Below are 18707 nucleotides of genomic sequence, written 5' to 3'. Positions count from 1 at the left end.
CACCAAAGTTAAAATAAATGCATCTTCTGCAGCTTGTTCCATGATTTCACTTGGGGTGAGCGAGATTAATATTGCTTTTCATCCCAAACACCACTCCATGTTATTACATCTATATTTTATTTCAAAAGAATTTAAATTAAAAACACAAAGGTTCAAAAACTGCTCCACACATTATGACATTCACAACACGTTGTGTTTTTCACAGACCATCCATGAAGCAACTTAAAACATTGGAGAGCAGCAAATGTCAACTACAGTGTCAGTGAAAAGGCTACACTCTTAATCACAGGTCTGCTCGTTTTGAGGCGCACATGCATTTAAAACAAATCTATAATTTCATTAAGGCATTTTAATTTATTGAAGGACAATTTGGGGGTTGGGGACATAAAACCATATGGCAATATGATACCATTATTCATGTTATCATAAAGGTAATAGATGTTACGAAACAGTGACAAACTTAAACCTTTAAAAGCTTTTTAACATCGATACAATTTGGCCATTTTCAATTAAAACATCATTACAATAAACAGAACGCAGGCTACCAGGAAAATGTTATCAGTGTGTTTGCACTACTGGTGCATGCAAATATGTGCAGCGCTTGAACTGAATCGCACATGGCAAAGGGATCTCCTTTTGTTGATGCTCAAATACAGATCAATTAAAATTAATCTTGTGTCAAAAACTAAACCAATTCCCTCCGCACTAAACATCCACTGAATTACGTTTTGAACAACACACAAAAAGAGCAGTGATCTCATAAGTGTCCACCTCTAAAGTGATATAACAATTTTCAATTCTAGGCTAAAATGTTAGTATTGGTACATCCAAACAATGTCCAAACAGTCAATTTGATAAAGTGAGGTAAATGTATTCTGAAAAATTCAGAAATACGACAGCAAAAAAAAAAAAACTACAAGAAAGAGTCACACCACTCTCGCAGGCAGCTATAACAGTCGCCTTGCTGTTTGGAATTTGCTCCACATGTATCCTTTATCCATTCCCGAAACAGCTCCTCATCTTTCTTCAGTACCAGGAACTGTCCTAGAACAACATATGCCTATTGGAAGAAAAAGTGAAATTTTCAATTACACAAAACCAACAACTCAAAACCAAGATTGACTACAAAATACATGGACCATTTCTGTTTATCTAACCTTATCAAAGCCCTTCTCTTCCAATCTCGTTCCTAGAACTTCACCAATTCCTGCTAGTGCCATCACAGACTTCTCCCCCATGGGCTCTGCCACAAAGTCCTTGTGTTTTTGTGATGTTGATGACATTGTTGATTTGTGTTATTGAGAGTCCTGTGAACGTGATCCAAGTCGACAATTTTCAAAGGCTTAAATAGGGAAACAAACAGAACAAGGAAGATCAGCACACATGGTTCATTGGCACCTCAAAACCAATAGTCAACAAATTCATCAAAAGAAAAAACAATGTTTGAGAATAGCACATTTTATTTTTCAATGGCAGATGTTTTGCTTTTTATAAGTCACAGATGTTTGCAAATGAAAAACACTTAAATAGTATGAATACATTTAAAAGCATCAAATAATTGTGAAGGGGAAGTAAATAGTGATTAATACATTTTTCATGTGAAATTACTCCATCGACAATGTTGAACATTTATGAAATTTGATGTTTTTTTGACGTCCGGCCTCAACACATCACAACACAATTACTTTTTTTTTTTTCCATCGCCTTTTCTCCCAAATTTGAATTCCCCATGCGCTCTATGTCCTCGTGGTGGCGTAATGACTCAATCCGGGTTGCCATGGCTGTGTCTTGTTTCGAAGGCTGCGTGCTAGGTATGACGCGTCCTTTGAAGGCTGCAGTATACCGAGTGTCCACCTTTAAACAAGTCTCGTTTAAACGAGACGGCCTTCGTAGGACAAACAGAAATGGAACGTAACATGGTTGCTACTTTGCATAACAAATTGTTCCGTGATCTCTTTACTCTGACTTTATACCCAATGCAATACAGCCGAAATGCTGCTTCTCTTATCTCCAGTCATTCTTCTCTGAAGAAACTACGCACAGATTTCTTAAAATTACCTTTACCACCAAAAGCTAAAGAGCTCCATTTCAAAACATTTAATGATATATATCCTTCAAGAGACCTCCTCTCACATAGATTTAACTTAGAGCTAACTAACTGTATATTCTGTGATGAGAACATAGAGACCACGGATCCTTTGTTTTTCTTCTGCCCTTACAGTAACATATTCTGGTGTGACTTGTATGATTGGCTGGAGCCTTATCTACAGTCTCTCTCCAGTTTCACTAGAGATAACATCACATTTGGCATGACAATGAAAGACAAAAACTATGAAATGCTTTTAAACACTTTTAATTATCTCGGGTAAATTTTTCATCCACAAATGTAAATGTATAAAAACACAGCCTTTATTTACGGTCTTCAAGAGAGAATTTGCATACTACAAGTCCCTGTGGTTTATGAAGAAGAAAACAGCAAAAAAACTCCTTAATTTTATTGATGCCTTAAAATGAATTGAAGCCCCTTAACTATTATTTTATAACTGTTTCTTTATCTTATTTTTTTTTATTATTACTTTAATTATTATTTTACTTTAATTTACTCTCCTTTTCCTAAAGTTATTTGTAATTTTACGTGCTCCGTTTCCTGTTAGCACTGATATTCTTGTGTATTCTGACTAAGCCAGATATTGTTGTAAATTTTACAATTCAATAAAAAAATTAAAAAAAAAAAAAAAAGTAACATGGTTGCTATGACAGCCACACTTTAACATGCGCTTTGAGTGAGAATGGAACAAATGATCCGTGGTCTCTATGTTAGAAGGGAATGTATGAGGTAACTTTTAGGAGTTATGTAAAGAGAAAATAAAATATATTTTACAGGTGTACTTTTAGTCTAATACTTTATATATTAATATAATTATACATATTATATACTCCGCACCCATCTACTGAGGTACTTCAACTTGGAATTGAAAATTTCTTGCGTTTGAACATCATATTTACGGGCAAATTAGCGTAATTATGTAGACATTTCTGTTAAAGCAAAGAATTGTGGATTTTGAGTGCCCACGAAGGATACAACTCGTGCATTCTCCGAATTTCCGGGAAAGAAAGCTGCATTCGAAGTGTCCTACTCGCTTTTCTGAAAAGAGACGGCCTTGTTGACGTATGCGGCCGACAAATGCGACCACCGGAGGGCGCATCCTTCCAAACGAGACAGCCATCTGAGTATCTTATCACGTGGCATGAGCGCGTTACCGCGAAGACAAGTCAAGTGGTATTTATTGTCGTTTCAACCATATACAGTTAGTACAGTACACAGCAAAACGAGACAACGTTCCTCCAGGACCATGGTGCTACATAAAAACAACAAAGGACCAACACAGGACCACATGAGACAACACAACGAAATAAAATACCTATATATACCTATATAAAGTGCACGTGCAAACATGTGCAAAGTACGGGACAGTACAACAAATTACTGACAATGAACAGGACAATAGACACAGTGCAGCGCCGACCAGTACTCAGTAGTGCAAAAAGATGACAGTTTCGAAAAACGTACGCATAACATACTATGAGATAGTGTTCTATGCACATTGCAGTTATTGAGGTAACAGACAGTTATAAAGTGACAGTAATTAAAGTGCAACTCAGGACACGTGTGTGTGTGTGTGTGTGTGTCAAAACAGTCTCTTGAGTATTGAGGAGTCAGATGGCTTGGGGGAAGAAGCTTTTTGCAGTTAAGGCTTCACGCTATTCTCCGAGGCATCCATTCCACGCACAACTCGCCCCACCGAAAGCTAGCCATATTATAGCAACCACGAGGAGGTTAACCCAAGTAACTCTACTCTCCCTAGCAACCGGGCCAATTGTTTGCTTAGAAAGCCTGACTGGATGCACAGTTACTTTAAAATAGAACATAAATTGTAACTTGTTCGGTATATATGATTGCTTGGTTAATAAGCAAACTTATGGTTACACTTTAGATCACAACATACCTTGACTCTATCATTGAGAGGTTTCAATTTTTATCCACAGGCCCCGCAATGGTCACAGTCTCACTCTGCGCCCAAAATAACTCCCACAAAAGTGTGGTTTCCTGATCCCGCCTGTAGAAAGACCCGCTCCACTTCCGCTCTACTGATGCCAATGTTACACTGACCCCTGGTGGCTCCAGTGGTTTAATTTCTCTTGCGGCAAAATATATATTTTAAATTGCCAAAGAAATACAAATGTGCATACATATTGAGGAATGAACATTACAGGGAAGCATCAGGTACAAAAGTATAACATATGATCTGCAATTACAAAGATAAAAAATATATATATCACTGCAGTCTTAAAGGAATAGTTCACCCAAACTTTCAAATTCTCCCATCGTATCCTCACACTCATGCCATCCCATATGTGTGAATCTTTCTTTCTTCTGCAGATCAAAAATTAAGATTTTTAGAAGAATATTTCATATCTGTGGGTCCATACAATGCAAGGGAATGGGTATCAAAATTAGGATGCTCCAAAAAGCACTTAAAGGCATCAAAAAATATAATTTAGTATATTTATAGTCCATACAGACTCCAGTTTTTTTAACCATGTTTTCAGAAGTGATATGATAAGTGTGGGTGAGAAACAGATCAATATTTAAGTCAATTTTTGCTAGAAAGCTTACCTTTAAGGCTTTGGGGTTCTTTAAAATTTAAAGTGCAATTTGTCTTTGCATTTGTTTTAAACCTTTCTAAATGTATTTCTGCTGGGCAAATCTTATGCTATAATTTGCTACAACACTTACCTTAGTTTACAATTCTCAGGGAAAGTTCTGATCTTATTAAGAGTCAGTTGCTTTTCACATTCTACTAAACAAAATAAAGCAATACTCGCATAAGGGTAAGCATTTGCACACCTGTTTGCGATTACATTGTTATGCTCACACTGTGTTAGGAAAAGGGACAAATTACAATATTATCTATTCATTATTATTATTATTATTCGTTGTAGTATTATACATATTAATAGTATATTACAACAAATATGTATAAACGACTACTCAAAGTTAGTAATGTTGATGTTGGTGGATTTAATTTTGAGCCTACACATGTTAACATGTATTCATAAATTAATACATTAAATAATTGGGCCTCTTAAGATTTAGTAGAGCTTGCATAACTATCCAGTTTAAATGTCTGTTAACAGTCCGACCAAATACATCATCATGGACATGGTTCAGTTGCAAAAATGAAAAACTGGCCCAAGTCTGGAAAAGCGCGTACTGCTCATGAACACTAGCCTACTCAGCCTAAAAGGCTATAAATGGTTAGGATTATTGATATTTATAATGTATTCTTACATTCTGAACAAACATAAGATAACCATAATCAACGGTATAGGTACACCGTGACACAGGATCGACTCAGTGGTCTTGAGGAAATAAGTATCAACCATGTGATTGCTGGGCAGATTGATGATTTTTCATAAATAAAAATAGAACATTGAAGCTCCAAAAAGCACTTAAATGCAGCATAAATGAAATAAGACTTAATAATAAGACTTCAGTTATTAAATCTATGTCTTTAGAAGTGATATGATAGGTGTGGGTGAGAAATAGATAGATAATCCCTTTTTACTCGAAATCTCCACTTAAAACTTCAGATCTGGAAGTGAATATAAACAGTCATAACATGTGACTTTAAGATGTGAAAGTAGAGATATAGACTAAAAAATTTACTTAAATATTGATCTGTTTCTCACTCACACCTATTATATTGCTTCTGAAGACATGGATTTAACCATTGGAGTCATATGGACCACTTTTATGCTACCTTTGTGTGATTTTTGTACCTTCAAAGTTCTAATTAAAATTGACTTGCATTGTATGGACCTACAAAGCTGAGATATTCCTCTTAATATGTTTTCATTTGTGTTCAGCAGAAGAGAGAATGTCATTCACATCTGGGATGTCATGAGGGTGATTAAAAGATGGTAGAATTTTCATTTTTGGGTGAACTAATACTTTAATATATAGTTCTGTAAAAAAAAGAAAAGCTGTTAACATCATCGGGATAGGGGTTGGGAAGTTACGTCGGATCTAGGACACCAAGTAAGCCAGAACTGCCACTGTCTACTAGGTAACCAGGATGAACAGTTTAGGAATTCAAAATTGTATTAATTAATTAATTTATTTCTTAGCGAAATAGCCTAGAGGAAATCATAAGGAATGTGTTCTGCTGAGGATCTGGATAGTGGAAGACTAAAGAATCCTTTCAGTTGTAAAACGTGGTCATCGCTGAGACCAACATGCACAGAAAGTTATACAATTCATAACCGTTACATGCAAACCAAAGGAAATTTCATGAGCCTTAAAATTCTGACTGGAAAGGTCAATATAACCAACCTGCTATGTTCAGAGTACAGTGCATCTGGAAAGTATTCACAGCGCTTCACTTTTTCCACATTTTGTTATGTTACAGCCTTATTCCAAAATGGATTAATTATTTTCCACAATTCTACAAACAATACCCCATAATAACAACGTCAAAGAAGTTTGTTTGAAATCTTTGCAAATTTATAAAAAAAAATATAATAATAAATAAATCACATGTACATACAGTTGAAGACAAAATTATTAGCCCCCTTTGAAATATTTAGTTATTTTTCAAATAATTACCAAGTGCTGTTTAATGGAGCAAAGATTTTTTTCAACATAGAATTTAAAAAAATAATAGTCTATTTAGGCAACTTGTATGTATGTTTAGTTGTATAATACATCTATGATGCTAACATACACCCATTCCTAATGGATGAAGCCTTGGCCTGGAAGAGAGGTCATCAGGTGGTCCCCAACCTTCTCTGGGTGTTTCGACCCTTAACCACAACACCCTCCAGTTGGCGGGTTGGCAGTGACTGGCCAGGTCACTGCCACTCTCTTCCAGGCTTCCAGCTTGTGTCCTCTCTCTTATGCCAGAGCCAACAGGAGGCTCTCTCTGACGCTTCTCCCAGCCTACGAACTGCTGCTTTCCTCAAGTGGCCTCTCAGTCCAACCTTTGTTAATAAGTTCCACACAGATTGGGCTGGGAACCCTCGACACCCGACCTCCACCGTCATCAGCCATGTTGTCCACCCCTTGACCCGGCAGTCTTGGACAAGTTGCTGGTATTTGGCTTTTTTCCTCTCTGCAGCTTCCTCACAGCCCTCCTCCCACGGCACCGTCAACTCCACCAGGATTATTTTCTTTCCCTCTGGAGACCACATGATGATGTCGGGCTTTAGAGTTGTGACCAGTACCGCCTCGGGGATCAACCTCCATTTCCCATCACTGGGCTGTCTGCAGAAGATTCTGCCTGGCTTGGCTGTGGACGACAGGTCTTTGGCCCTCTTTCACAATGGCGATGGTACTCAACAGTGGTCTTGCTTTGATTGGTTGTTTCTTCCTCCTTTCATGCTCCAGGATGTCTGCAAGCTCTGCCAACACCCTGTCATGGTGCCACCTGAATCTCCCCTGTGTCAATGCAATTTTACACCCTGACAGAATGTGCGCCATCGTTCCTTTCCCACCACACAGCTCGCACAGTGGGTTCTCCCTCATCCCCCATCTGTGCAAATTGACTGGGGTTGGTAAGGTGTCATACACTGCTCGGAGCAGAAAGGATATACAGAAGGGCTCAAGCCACCACAGTTCACTCCATGTGATTGTTCTCTTCGGGAGGTTCCACCATGTCCAGGCGCCTTGAGTTGCGAGCTCGATGGATTTTGCTCTTCCACGTTCTTCCTCAAGGTTTCGGACTTCTTCCTGGATCCTAGTTCTCTTCTCCCTAGGGGTGGACTTTGACCACTGCTGGAAACGTGCTGTTCCTAGACCCTGTTTTCCAGTGCAAGGGTTTCCGATGATGTCTTTGGTCCTGAGAGAACATTCTGCCTGGTTAACTGCGGTGCTGGCGGCCCACTTACGGACAGATCTTGTTCTAACTCAGCTTCCCTGGTGAGTTTGTCTTGAGAGTCCCTATATATCAGGGACAGTCTACATTTGGCTACTTTAAACTCCTCCACCACTGATGACAGGGAAAGCTGGAGCTGGCCCGACCTTATGTAGAGCCCCAAGGATGTAAAGCTTGGGGGTATTCCTAACCATCTTCTAAGGTGCTTGTTGAACTTCCTCTCCATTACTTCAACAGTTGATAGGAGCACCTCATATACGGTGAGAAGCCACATGAGTCTCAGGAGCAGGCCATGTTGGTAGATCTAGCGCTTGTATTTCCCAGGCAGGCCAGACTTGTCTTTATTTATAATACAAATAGAAAAATAGATTTATAACAAGGAATAAAAAATCTACAAGTCGAAATTTTAAGCCCTGTGATGGTAATAGTCAATAGTGTATCCCTTTTCATTGATAACAGCCTTTAGACATTTGTTGTAGTTCTCAACAAGTTTTAGGCATTTCTCCTGAGGAGTTGCAGCCCATTCCTCCTTAGCAAATCTCTCAAGCTTCTCCAGATTTCTTGGTCTCCTGGCATGGACTCTAGTCTTCAGTGTGGCCCACAGATTTTCTATGGGATTCAAGTCTGGGCTTTGTGCAGGCCAGTCAAGGACATTCACTTTGCTCATTTGGAGGTAGTTCTTCAACAGAATATGCTTTGGGTCGTTATCATGCTGGAAGACGAAATGTCGACCCAAACCAAGTTTTGTTGCAGATTGCCTGAGGTTGTCTTTCAAAATCTTCTCGTAGTCTTCCTTTTTCACGATTCCTTTGACCCTGATGAGATTCCCAGTTCCAGACGCACTGAAACATCCCCACAGCATTATACTCCCACCACCATGTTTCACTATGTGAACGGTGTTCTTTGGGTTGAGCGCCTATCCCTTCTTTCTCCAAGCATAGGCAACATCTCTATGGCCAAAGAGCTCTAGTTTTGTCTCATCTGACCAAAGGACATGTTTCCAGTATGCATAATTTTTCTCTAGGTTGTCCTTGGCAAACGTCAGTCTAGCTTTGATGTGTCTCTTTTTCAGAAGTGGAGTTTTTCTTGGTCTGCAACCTCACAGTCCTGTGCAGGGCTCCAGTGACTGTCTTTGTTGAGACATCAAGTCCCAGACTTGGCTAAATCATTCACTAGTGTCTTGGCAGTTGTTCTTGGGTCTTCTTTCCAATGTTTTTTAAATGTTTCACTTCCTGCCTCTGCCAGTCTTGTTCTCCACTGTGTGGGTCTCTTCAAACTTCTGATAATACTTCTCACCGCAGTTTTTGACACCTGAAAATGCTTTGATAAACATGTATATCCTTCTCCTGCTTTGTGAGCATTAACAATTATTTTTCTCTAACAATTATTTTGCTGTGAATACTTTCCGGATTCACTGTATAGAGAAGAATCTGTTCCATTTTTCTAGTTGTCTCACTTTAACAAGAATATGTAGTCAGCCTGAATGTCATAGAGAATATCTGGGCTATGTTGTAACCTATGAAAGGGGTGGTTTCTTGATGATCTTGGTGTAATCATTTAATATAAATTGTCCCTAACTGGGGCATCAGCTGATAGATGCAATTCGTTTAATGTGTGGGAATGTCAACATATTCAGTATGAAAATGAATTGTATCTGTATTTCAGTCAAGCAGATATTTCTTAATATTAATCTTTAATGCTATTTTCTTTTTAAACAGTACAAGTGCATACAATCTGACTGGCATAAACCACTTGTTACCATTACATTTCTATAATCTTTCTAATAATTCATAGTACAGATTTAAGATTAGAGCTATTTATGGAGCTATGAGTTTAATAATTATATTCATTATCAAATTTTCCTTGGCTTTTTAAAATTTCCATGACTTTTTTATGGCCTTGAAATCAAAATGTGACAAATATTTGATATTTTCAATGACCATAAAAGCCTGTAAAAACAAAAAACAATGCTTCCTAATGAAAAAAAAACAAACAAAAGAAAACACTAACATTGTCCAGTGTGATCACAATTACATTGTGCATCCCCTAATATACATTTATTTTCAGATTTGGAATTAGAATCTCTGATTTTTTTTTGTTGGAAAAAAAATCACTTTGGTATCTCAACCAACCCTCAACCAATCAGCTATCTAAATTCTTTGGGGTAATAGAAAGGAAATATCTAGATAAATGTATTGGTGAAATGTTTCTCCTCTGCTCTCTCTCTCTTCGAAACTTCACAGTGAGAACTTTGTTAAAGTATGTTGAACACTTAACCATATATATAATAAGACAATTAGCAATCACTAACCAAGGGCAACAAATCTGAAATGGGATATAGATGGTCATAGCCTTTCTTGGCTTGTTTTTTTTTTTCTCCTCAGTTTTTCTCTCAGTTAATGATGAAATTATTGTACAGATATGTTTTGTCTACTTCCTTTTTTTACACTTATATTGATATAGAATTAGATAGTTTTATCAGAATAGTAAACTAACACACTGGTAATTTCATCAACTGATATCCAGTGCTTTAAAAGATTTATCCTGATAGACAGTTTAACAGTTATCATGAAAATCAATCATGTGTCTAAAGCATGCTTGCTGACACTTTCATCACATTAACAACCTGGAAAAAGTTTCACTATGTTTATTCTGTGGTGATATTTTAAAAAGATGCAAATAATGAGTAACGATGATATAGGAACATTTACTGTAGGTTGGTGATCTTTTAGTCTGTTTTGAGATGGATGAAAATTCTTTCTTCGCTATTTTATAAAGCCTATAAACCTGAGTAAGTGGACGTGCCAGGGGAAATTATGTGTATTTACAAAGCCATCACAGCTTTGCTCTGCCATCCAGTTAGTAGGCCCACATTTTTCATTGTTCTCTCAAAAAGAATGTGTATGTGCCTCATTGTAGCTGGGGATGAGAGTGCTAGGAAAATTTGTTTCCATGATTTTTATTGTAAAAATGGTTCTGTTTTCATTTCCTGTGCATAAATTATTTAAAATGGCAAATAACTAAATAATGGAAATCATATGCGTCTCATATGATTGCGACTACCTGAAGAGCAACAGTAGTTTTGGTAGTGTAAATGCTGGAACAATACAAAACGAAAGTGCTGAACCAGTGTGAATCAACTATTCTAGTTTTCAAATGATGTCTTAGAATATCTGTTGGAATGTAATAAATTATGTTTCAAAGAGTTTAACATTTAGGAGGAGTTTGAGATTAATGTTTCAGATGTTTCTTCTAACACTATTCTGCCGAGAGTGTAATCAAATAGGATAATCAAGCTTTTGATCACTCTCCAGGCTCCAGTCCAGAGATTTGGGAAGTGAATACTAGCCTGCAAAGGAATGGGGGCATCAGAATGCTGACTCATACTTACATAGTTTAAAGTGTCCTGCTAGACAAAGATGGTTAGCCTGTTAGTAGAGGTCCAACACACTCTCACGACGAAATCAGTCATATGAATTTGCTTTTGTTGGTTTAAAGGTATAGTTCACAGCAGAATTAAAATTCTGACCTAATTTACTAATTCTCATGTTAATCCACACTTATATGCCTTTCTTTCTTCTGTGGAACTTTAAAGGAGGTGTTAAGGGAGACAGTAAAATCTCAGTCACCAATCACTTTTATTGCACTAAAGTGAATGATGACTGAGGTAATCTTAACATATTATTTTGTTTTCAGTTGATGAAAGAAAGTCATACGGTTTTGAAACAACATAATGATGGGTAAACGATGATGAAATTATGATGAACTCCCATTAAATGATTGTTATATTCCACTCTGGCTCAAAGGTTTGTGTTATGCTGATTGGCTAATAGACTTCTTTACAGATGATGAAAAGGAGATCACAAATTAGGCTTTGGCAAAGACTTTGCTCTTTTGTTCCCAAGTTTATTCTCCTGTCACATTTACCCTGATTTCATTAGCACATGATAAGATGATTTATTCATGATAAACAGCTAGTTCATCATAAAAAAGGAGCTACATTTCTTGTTGCTGCCTGTAAGACTGCAAGCACCGGTCAGAAACTACATGCATGTAGGGACACAATGTGCTCTAGTGTGTTTACACGATATGTGAGACCGGAGGCAGGAGCGTTATGCTGAGTGTTATGATCTAGATTCAAAAAGTTAGTTTACTTATGTGTCTGCATTTGAAACAAAGTGCTAAAGATGTTTTTGGAGCACCAAACTACATCACTGTTTATTTTAGAGATCTCAGATCTTCCAGATAATTACACATGGAACCAGTATGTTTTTACATATCTGATATGTTTGATCAAATCCTAGTACAATGTGCAAAAAATAAAATAAAAAAAGTGCTTGTGATGTGCTATTAGACAAGGCTGTAGCACATGTCCCCCTTTGGCTCTGCTGTTAGATCATATTTCAATTTCCCAGAGATGTTTTTTTTAGCAGACGGTCATCTCAAGTACAAACTCATGTGCAAGCACAGTCCTCTTAATTGAGTATTAGTATTTTTCTTGTACATATCACTATATATATATATATATATATACAGTACAGTAATATATATCATTTTTCTTACATATATTATTTATACATTACTGCTAGACTAGAGTGCAAACAGATTGCAAGTTACACTAGTAGAGTGCAAGAGAAAAGGAATAAGGACAATATGCCACTATAATAAAAAGCAAATGTTAAGAATTTACAACCTAAAGGTGCTTTTACACATTAAGGAATCTGTCCTCTTGATTAAGTTACTCTTATACATTCCAGAGCCTTCCATTGTGCATTCTAAATTAAGTCAATTAGGCAACTATTGAGGCCAGAGCGTCTAATTGGGTCAAAGGTCAAGCAAAACTTTTTGTCACACTATCACTAGTACAATAGCCTGAAGTGAATATTTTAAATACCTTTTTCATACAGTGTCTCTTTTATAATATACTTTACATTTTAACATATATTATAAATACAGCATGCTAATACAATTGGGTAAGCTGTAAATTATCAGGATATATTTTAATAACCACACCAATGTACTAATCAAACATTGAGATTGGTATTTACATTTTACCTGTTCTTATGTGTATTATGCGGTTTATCAAGTTTGTACTTCTAGGAAAGGAACTCAATTCCCTCAACCCCCAAACTTGTTTATTGAGGTCTGGCACAGTTAGGAAAACAATGAGGAAGAATAAGAGACAAATGAGACCCTTTTAAGGTGGACTCTCACAAATGCCACAAAACTGGATTGTCTGGTTTCAGATATGAAAATGGGGGAATTCAGGCAAATGTGCAACTGCAGAATTAACAAGATAATAAAAATGACTGAAAATGAATTATTCTGTTTGTTTTCTCTAGGCCACGGCTATAAAATAACCTACATATCATACAAAATTTATAAAAATAGTTTCAATGCAAATGGTGTAATTAACTGATCCAGGATTGTTTTCTAAGATTCTATCTAATCATATTTGTGGCAGTACAGTTTAACTGTAGGCCTACGTCCCTGTGAGTCCCCTTATATGTGGGCGGAGCTAATCAAATATTGATTTGATTGGCTCAGGGCTTCTCGAGCAGTATAAAGCTTTGGGCATCATTGTAAATTACAGACACGAGTTTTACCCAACAACAAAACAGTGGATTTTTTTAATTTCCTGAAATAATCTGAACGAAGGTTCCCTTATTATTCCAATACATTTGGTAAGATTAATCTTATATAAAATAATTTTACAGTGTTTACATTTGTCATTGTCCTCGATATTTGCCAGTATCACAATGTATATTTATTTTTACCTCCAATTTAAAAACATTAATTAATTTGGGCTTGCTTCTCGTTTAAAATGTCATAATTCGTTTACCGGTGAGGTTGAATGATTCACTGAACACGCAGGCGCTTGACTGAACTAGACCGATCCGGTTTGCTGGTTGTCGTGTTACCGTTTACATCCACTGAGGTGCTTTTGACAATATTTGAATTGAATTGAATGTATTTGAACAAACAGTTTGATATAATAACGAGTGTTTTAATGTTTTATTTAGAACCACAATCTTGTAATAATTTTGTTTGTATGGATGCGATGGGGTTGGTCCAGTAGATCTTGCATTAACCGGCATATGTTTGCTTTGTCTACGTGAACTGAAAATGTAATCTATATATATATTTTTTTAAATCGAACCCTTTAAACCTTTTTAAAAGTTAAAAATTCATTTGGTGTATTTAGGTCATTTGAGCTTTAAGTACAACTATCACAGCGCTTTTTAGTCGCCCTGTCGGCGTTAAAGGCTTAGCCTATTATAATTATTTATACATTTGTATTATTTAAACAATAGGCAAGTTAAACATGTTGCAACATTAGTATTGCTATTAGAAACAAATGTCCAAGAAAGGAAAAAAGAACACAAATAAAAACAATGTAAACGGGTTTCAAGACAAAAAAAAAAAATTGTTTTAATTATATAAATTAAAGAATTGTACTCATCTTTTTGCTTTGCTATTTTTTTTTTTTTTGCATAATTTAATCATGTTGTAATATCCTTGTACCTCTATAAAAATAAGTTCATATTGGCTTTATTTTCTTACCAGGGAATATAAAGCCTCTACTTAGGCTATGTATAAAGAATCGTCCATAAATAATTAAGACATTTACAATAAAAGAAAGGTTAGCATCTTTGTTATTGTGATGAAAACAAAGTAAAACATTGTTTTCCTCAATGGAGCAAGTATAGCCTAATTCCTTTTTCTGCACATATATTGACAGACAAGTTAACGACTTGATTTAGTGACGCAACGTTCAGCGCTTGTTGCCTGGCCGCGTGCTTGGCTAATGTCGTCATATCTGCTTCTGTGAGTCACTCATGCGTCTCTTGTTCAGTGACGACACAATGATGTACCTAGTAACACTACTTCCTTTTGATTTCCAGGAGAACGCCATAAACAAATAAAATGAGCAACAATACTGAAGTGGACATGAAAGACGTGGAGCTCAACGAGGTGGACCAGGAGAAGCAACCCATGACGGTGGGAGAGTCTGGAAATAACGATGCCATCTCACCTGTGACTGAGAAGAACGGAATCGTGAAAGTGAAAATTCCAGATGAGGAGACCAAGTTCACTGGCCTATCCAAAGAAGAGCTCTTGCAAGTTGCAGGAACACCAGGGTATGAACATGTGCCCACTATTAAACTGTTTGTTTTTTAGTAATAAATAAACAGAACTGTGGAATTTAGTAATCAAATAACTTTCTTACTTGCTTCCCCCCCTTGAATAGGTGGGTTAGAGTACGTTGGGGACTTCTGATTCTGTTCTGGCTCGGTTGGCTTGGCATGCTGGCTGGTGCCATTGCCATCATTGTTCAAGCTCCTCGCTGCAAGCCCATCCCTGAGATGAACTGGTGGAACTATGGACCACTGTACCAGATTGGAGACGTTAACGCATTCACAGAGTCTCCAGGCCTTTTAGGTAAAGACATGGCCTGCTTCAAAGCAACTAAAATGGAGATAAAGTTAAAAGGAGGGGTTATTAATAGATTTCAGGGATTAGTCAGTTCACTGACTATATTATATGTGCAAGACTGAAATAAGTGGCACATGAGGCTTTTTATGGGTTTTGCTTTTCTATGAGCACTTTCAAGCAAACATTGCTCAGTTCCTGTGTTGAATGGACAATCTGGTTTCCTCCCTCATCCGCTTTTATGTGAACATTGTGCTGTGCTGGCTGAGCTCAGGGTTATTAAGGGAATACCACAACAAATTTTATGGGAAGGTGGTTACAACTCTTATTTTGTGTCTTTTTAATGAACTACGTGAGGTGTGCCCAAATAAAATTAATGTCCAGATAAGATTGATACAGAGAAACATTGATATTATCTTTTTAAAACCCTGCATATTTTATTTCTTTCTTTTTGCTTCTATTCATGGTTAATTCTGCATTTTGACTGCATTTACTCAGGTCTGGCAAATAAGATTGAGAAGATGGATGAGTTGAAAATGAAGGGTCTGGTCATAGGCCCTGTCCATGTGTCCACTGCTGATGAACCTAAAGATCTGGACTTGGAGAAGATTTCTACAGAGGCTGGTACTTTGGAGGAGTTTAAAAAAGTCATTCAGGCTGCACACAAGAGGGGTGAGCTGAAGTTTGCACTAAATATCTCAATATATATTCTTTATCTACTGTGTCTATTTTAAACTAAAAGGCATTTCTAACATAATAGTTTTGTACTGATCTTCCATGTAAAATCTTATCGGTTTAATTATCTCAATCACTCGTTAATCAAGGTGGAATCCATAATATTTTCCATAATGTATTGCAGGAGTTCAATGGAAAGTAGCTACTACTTATCATGATCCTGTTTGTGTTTTAATCACTTAACTGTTTTGTTTTTTTATGCTTGTTCTAAGGTATCTATGTGGTTTTGGACCTGACCCCCAACTATAAGGGATCAGAGCCTTGGTTCACAAAGGAAGCTGACAACACTGTGGTGGTGGAACTTAAGGTATGAGGTTGACTGTCAACAAAAGATTACAGATGGGGATTTCTTGGCCCAAACAAATTGTCACTTTAAACCAATTTGTGTACTTTAATTTGCAGAATAATAACTGTGATCATTGTCTTTTGTAGTCTGCTCTGATACACTGGCTAAAGGAAGGTGTGGATGGATTTCTCTTCTACGGTGTTGAAAATGTTTCCACTGAAACATCTCTTTGGAGTGATGTCAAAGTCATTATCCACAATCAGACTGAGGGAGAAACGAAAAAGTGAGCACTTGACCTTCTTCAATTTTCATGCTTTGATTTCAATGAATACTGAATAAATGGACGCATACGCTGATCATCTTGTGAGGCAAAGGAGCCAGCTTGTGGCATTTGGGAGCAATATTCATAGACTTAAATAAGTTGTGTTGCCAACCAAGTAGCTTTCGAATTAAATAAACCCATTCTTAAATGTGACTCTTAATTAAATGTAACTCTTGATTTGAAATAATTGGTTATTATATATTTGTTTTCCCTCTAGGGTCTTAATTGGTGCTACAGATAAGTACTTGCCTAATGACATAGCTGCAGTGTTGAACAGCACTGGTGTGGACTTGCTCCTCTCTGGTGCTCTAAAGTCCAAATCTGCTCTTGATATTGCCCACACTGTTGATCGCTTGTATTCCACTCACAATCAGTCCCAGCTGGCTTGGAACATAGGTGGACGCATCACTGGACACCTGGCCTCACTAGTGGGGCTTGCCCATGTCAAAATGTACCAACTGTTGCTGCTCACCCTGCCTGGCACACCAGTGTTTAATTATGGGGATGAGATTGGACTGCAAGATGGGGTAAGAAAACTTAAAGGTTTTTATCAAGAGTTGTCAGGTTGTTCCAGTTGTTTTCAAAAGTGCAGATTGTAAAATCTTGTGTCTTCCATTTAGTCCACCAAAAACCCGACAATGGTGTGGGACTTCTTGTCGCAAGAGTTAAATGAGACTTCAAAGGTAAGGAACATTCTGCGCACAGTGCTGAATCTCTGGAAACACTTTGTAATGTTTGCTCCTGTTACAAAGCAGCTGTCCGAGATGCATTTTCATTGTCTGTCATGTTGTGTGTTGCAGAGCGAGCTGGAGGAAATGGGCTCTTTCCGTGTGTTCTTCAAGGCTGTGAGCGAAAAAAGAATGAAAGAGCGATCTCTGCAGCATGGAGAGTACTTGCCTGTGTTCAACTCAACCTCTGCCTTGGCCTATGTGCGTAGGTGGGACCAAAATGAACGCTACCTTATTGCACTCAACTGGCACTTGAATGACACAGTCACTCTTCAGCTGCAGCATGCTGAGATTCCCGAGAAAGTTACAGTAGTTTTCAGTACTACCAATAATATGGCTCCTGGTGATATACTTAACCTGGCACAGCTAGAGTTGGAGCCAGAACAGGGTGTAATGCTGAAGTTTCCTTATACAGCCTAAAGATGAGTTGTTAACTTGAAGTTGGTGTGAGTATCTATTTACATGGATAAAAAGTGTTTGATGGGGCACTCTGTTTCTATATATTTTTTTTTTCTTCACAAATACACTGGCAAACATTATTAGGTTGTACTTTTATTTTAATTTTTTTAACATGCATCACCTGTGCTTCATGACTATTAAATTGAGGTAAAGAAGATGGTAGTTTTATTTTGCTGTTACTTGGAATACATTCCATAGGAAAAAAAAAAGTTTGGGGTTTTATTTTAAACAATTTAAACATTTATTTATTTTAGTTTTAAGATGTGATGTTGGTCCAAATGTTCCTACTGCACAAAAAAAAAAAAAAAAAAAAATTCAAATTCCATAGAGTAAACATTAAATGGCAGTTTCTTTTGTGTCATGAGAAAAAATGCATGAAAATGAAAGCTGTGGACAATAAACTAAGTGGAGCAGATTACCATTTTTTGTCCTGTCATTGTGTTCACTCAGGTGGGATTCTCTCTGGTATTTTTTGTAAGTGTTGCCAACATAATGATTTTTAATGGAGACCTGGTTGAATTATAAAAATCTGCTACCATAAAATGGAGCAGCTCGCAATGTCTCCAGCATAGTATGAAATCAGGGGTCTCTAATGATGGGTTCTTTATTTAGAACAAGTCATTATGCTTATGGAGAGCTCAGTCTCACCTAGCTATTTTTTACACATTAAAGATTATGGACACCTACAGAGAGAATGTTGTGGAAATTGTCTCCTGTGTATATAAGGTCTCACGAAAGCAAACCTAACATTGTCTTTACATGCAAAACATCACAATCAACAAGAGCCCTTTTAATGAACGATAATT

The 18707-nt window shown here is 37.1% G+C and overlaps 2 protein-coding genes across 3 annotated transcripts; one reads left to right on the top strand and one right to left on the bottom strand.

Annotated features, from left to right (window-relative positions):
- Positions 1-161: 161 nt before the first annotated feature.
- LOC127625077 (barrier-to-autointegration factor) lies at positions 162-4131 on the bottom strand. Its single transcript, XM_052100141.1, has 3 exons — positions 4008-4131; positions 1158-1342; positions 162-1060 (listed from the first exon to the last, which is right to left on the bottom strand). The coding sequence occupies exons 2-3, from the start codon at positions 1281-1283 to the stop codon at positions 914-916; spliced, it is 273 nt and encodes a 90-aa protein (XP_051956101.1). The 5' UTR covers positions 1284-1342; positions 4008-4131; the 3' UTR covers positions 162-913.
- Positions 4132-13020: 8889 nt separating this feature from the next.
- LOC127625190 (4F2 cell-surface antigen heavy chain-like) lies at positions 13021-18319 on the top strand. Of its 2 annotated transcripts, none has more exons than XM_052100308.1 (9): positions 13021-13621; positions 14843-15079; positions 15190-15380; positions 15870-16043; positions 16319-16413; positions 16539-16675; positions 16932-17241; positions 17335-17397; positions 17515-18319. In XM_052100308.1, exons 2-9 carry the CDS (start codon positions 14865-14867, stop codon positions 17860-17862), a joined length of 1533 nt encoding a protein of 510 aa, XP_051956268.1. In that variant the 5' UTR covers positions 13021-13621; positions 14843-14864; the 3' UTR covers positions 17863-18319. The 2 variants fall into 2 exon arrangements, with proteins under 2 accessions (XP_051956268.1, XP_051956269.1); XM_052100309.1 differs by lacking the exon at positions 13021-13621 and adding an exon at positions 13683-13875.
- Positions 18320-18707: the final 388 nt, after the last annotated feature.

This window comes from Xyrauchen texanus, chromosome 31 (genome assembly GCF_025860055.1).
Source record: "Xyrauchen texanus isolate HMW12.3.18 chromosome 31, RBS_HiC_50CHRs, whole genome shotgun sequence".
Taxonomy (NCBI): domain Eukaryota; kingdom Metazoa; phylum Chordata; class Actinopteri; order Cypriniformes; family Catostomidae; genus Xyrauchen; species Xyrauchen texanus.
Note: the sequence above shows the minus strand (reverse complement) of the source record. Positions and strands in the feature narration are given on the sequence as shown.

What these genes read in the sequence shown, in the direction of transcription:
- LOC127625077 (XM_052100141.1), bottom strand. Translation starts at nt 1,283, where the DNA reads ATGTCATCAACATCACAAAAACACAAGGACTTTGTGGCAGAGCCCATG. An exon ending in AAGAGAAGGGCTTTGATAAG is followed by an intron (nt 1,061 to 1,157) that starts GTTAGATAAACA and finishes TTCTTCCAATAG; the next exon opens with GCATATGTTGTTCTAGGACA.
- LOC127625190 (XM_052100308.1), top strand. Translation starts at nt 14,865, where the DNA reads ATGAGCAACAATACTGAAGTGGACATGAAAGACGTGGAGCTCAACGAG. An exon ending in ACTGAGGGAGAAACGAAAAA is followed by an intron (nt 16,676 to 16,931) that starts GTGAGCACTTGA and finishes TTTTCCCTCTAG; the next exon opens with GGTCTTAATTGGTGCTACAG. An exon ending in AGATTGGACTGCAAGATGGG is followed by an intron (nt 17,242 to 17,334) that starts GTAAGAAAACTT and finishes TCTTCCATTTAG; the next exon opens with TCCACCAAAAACCCGACAAT.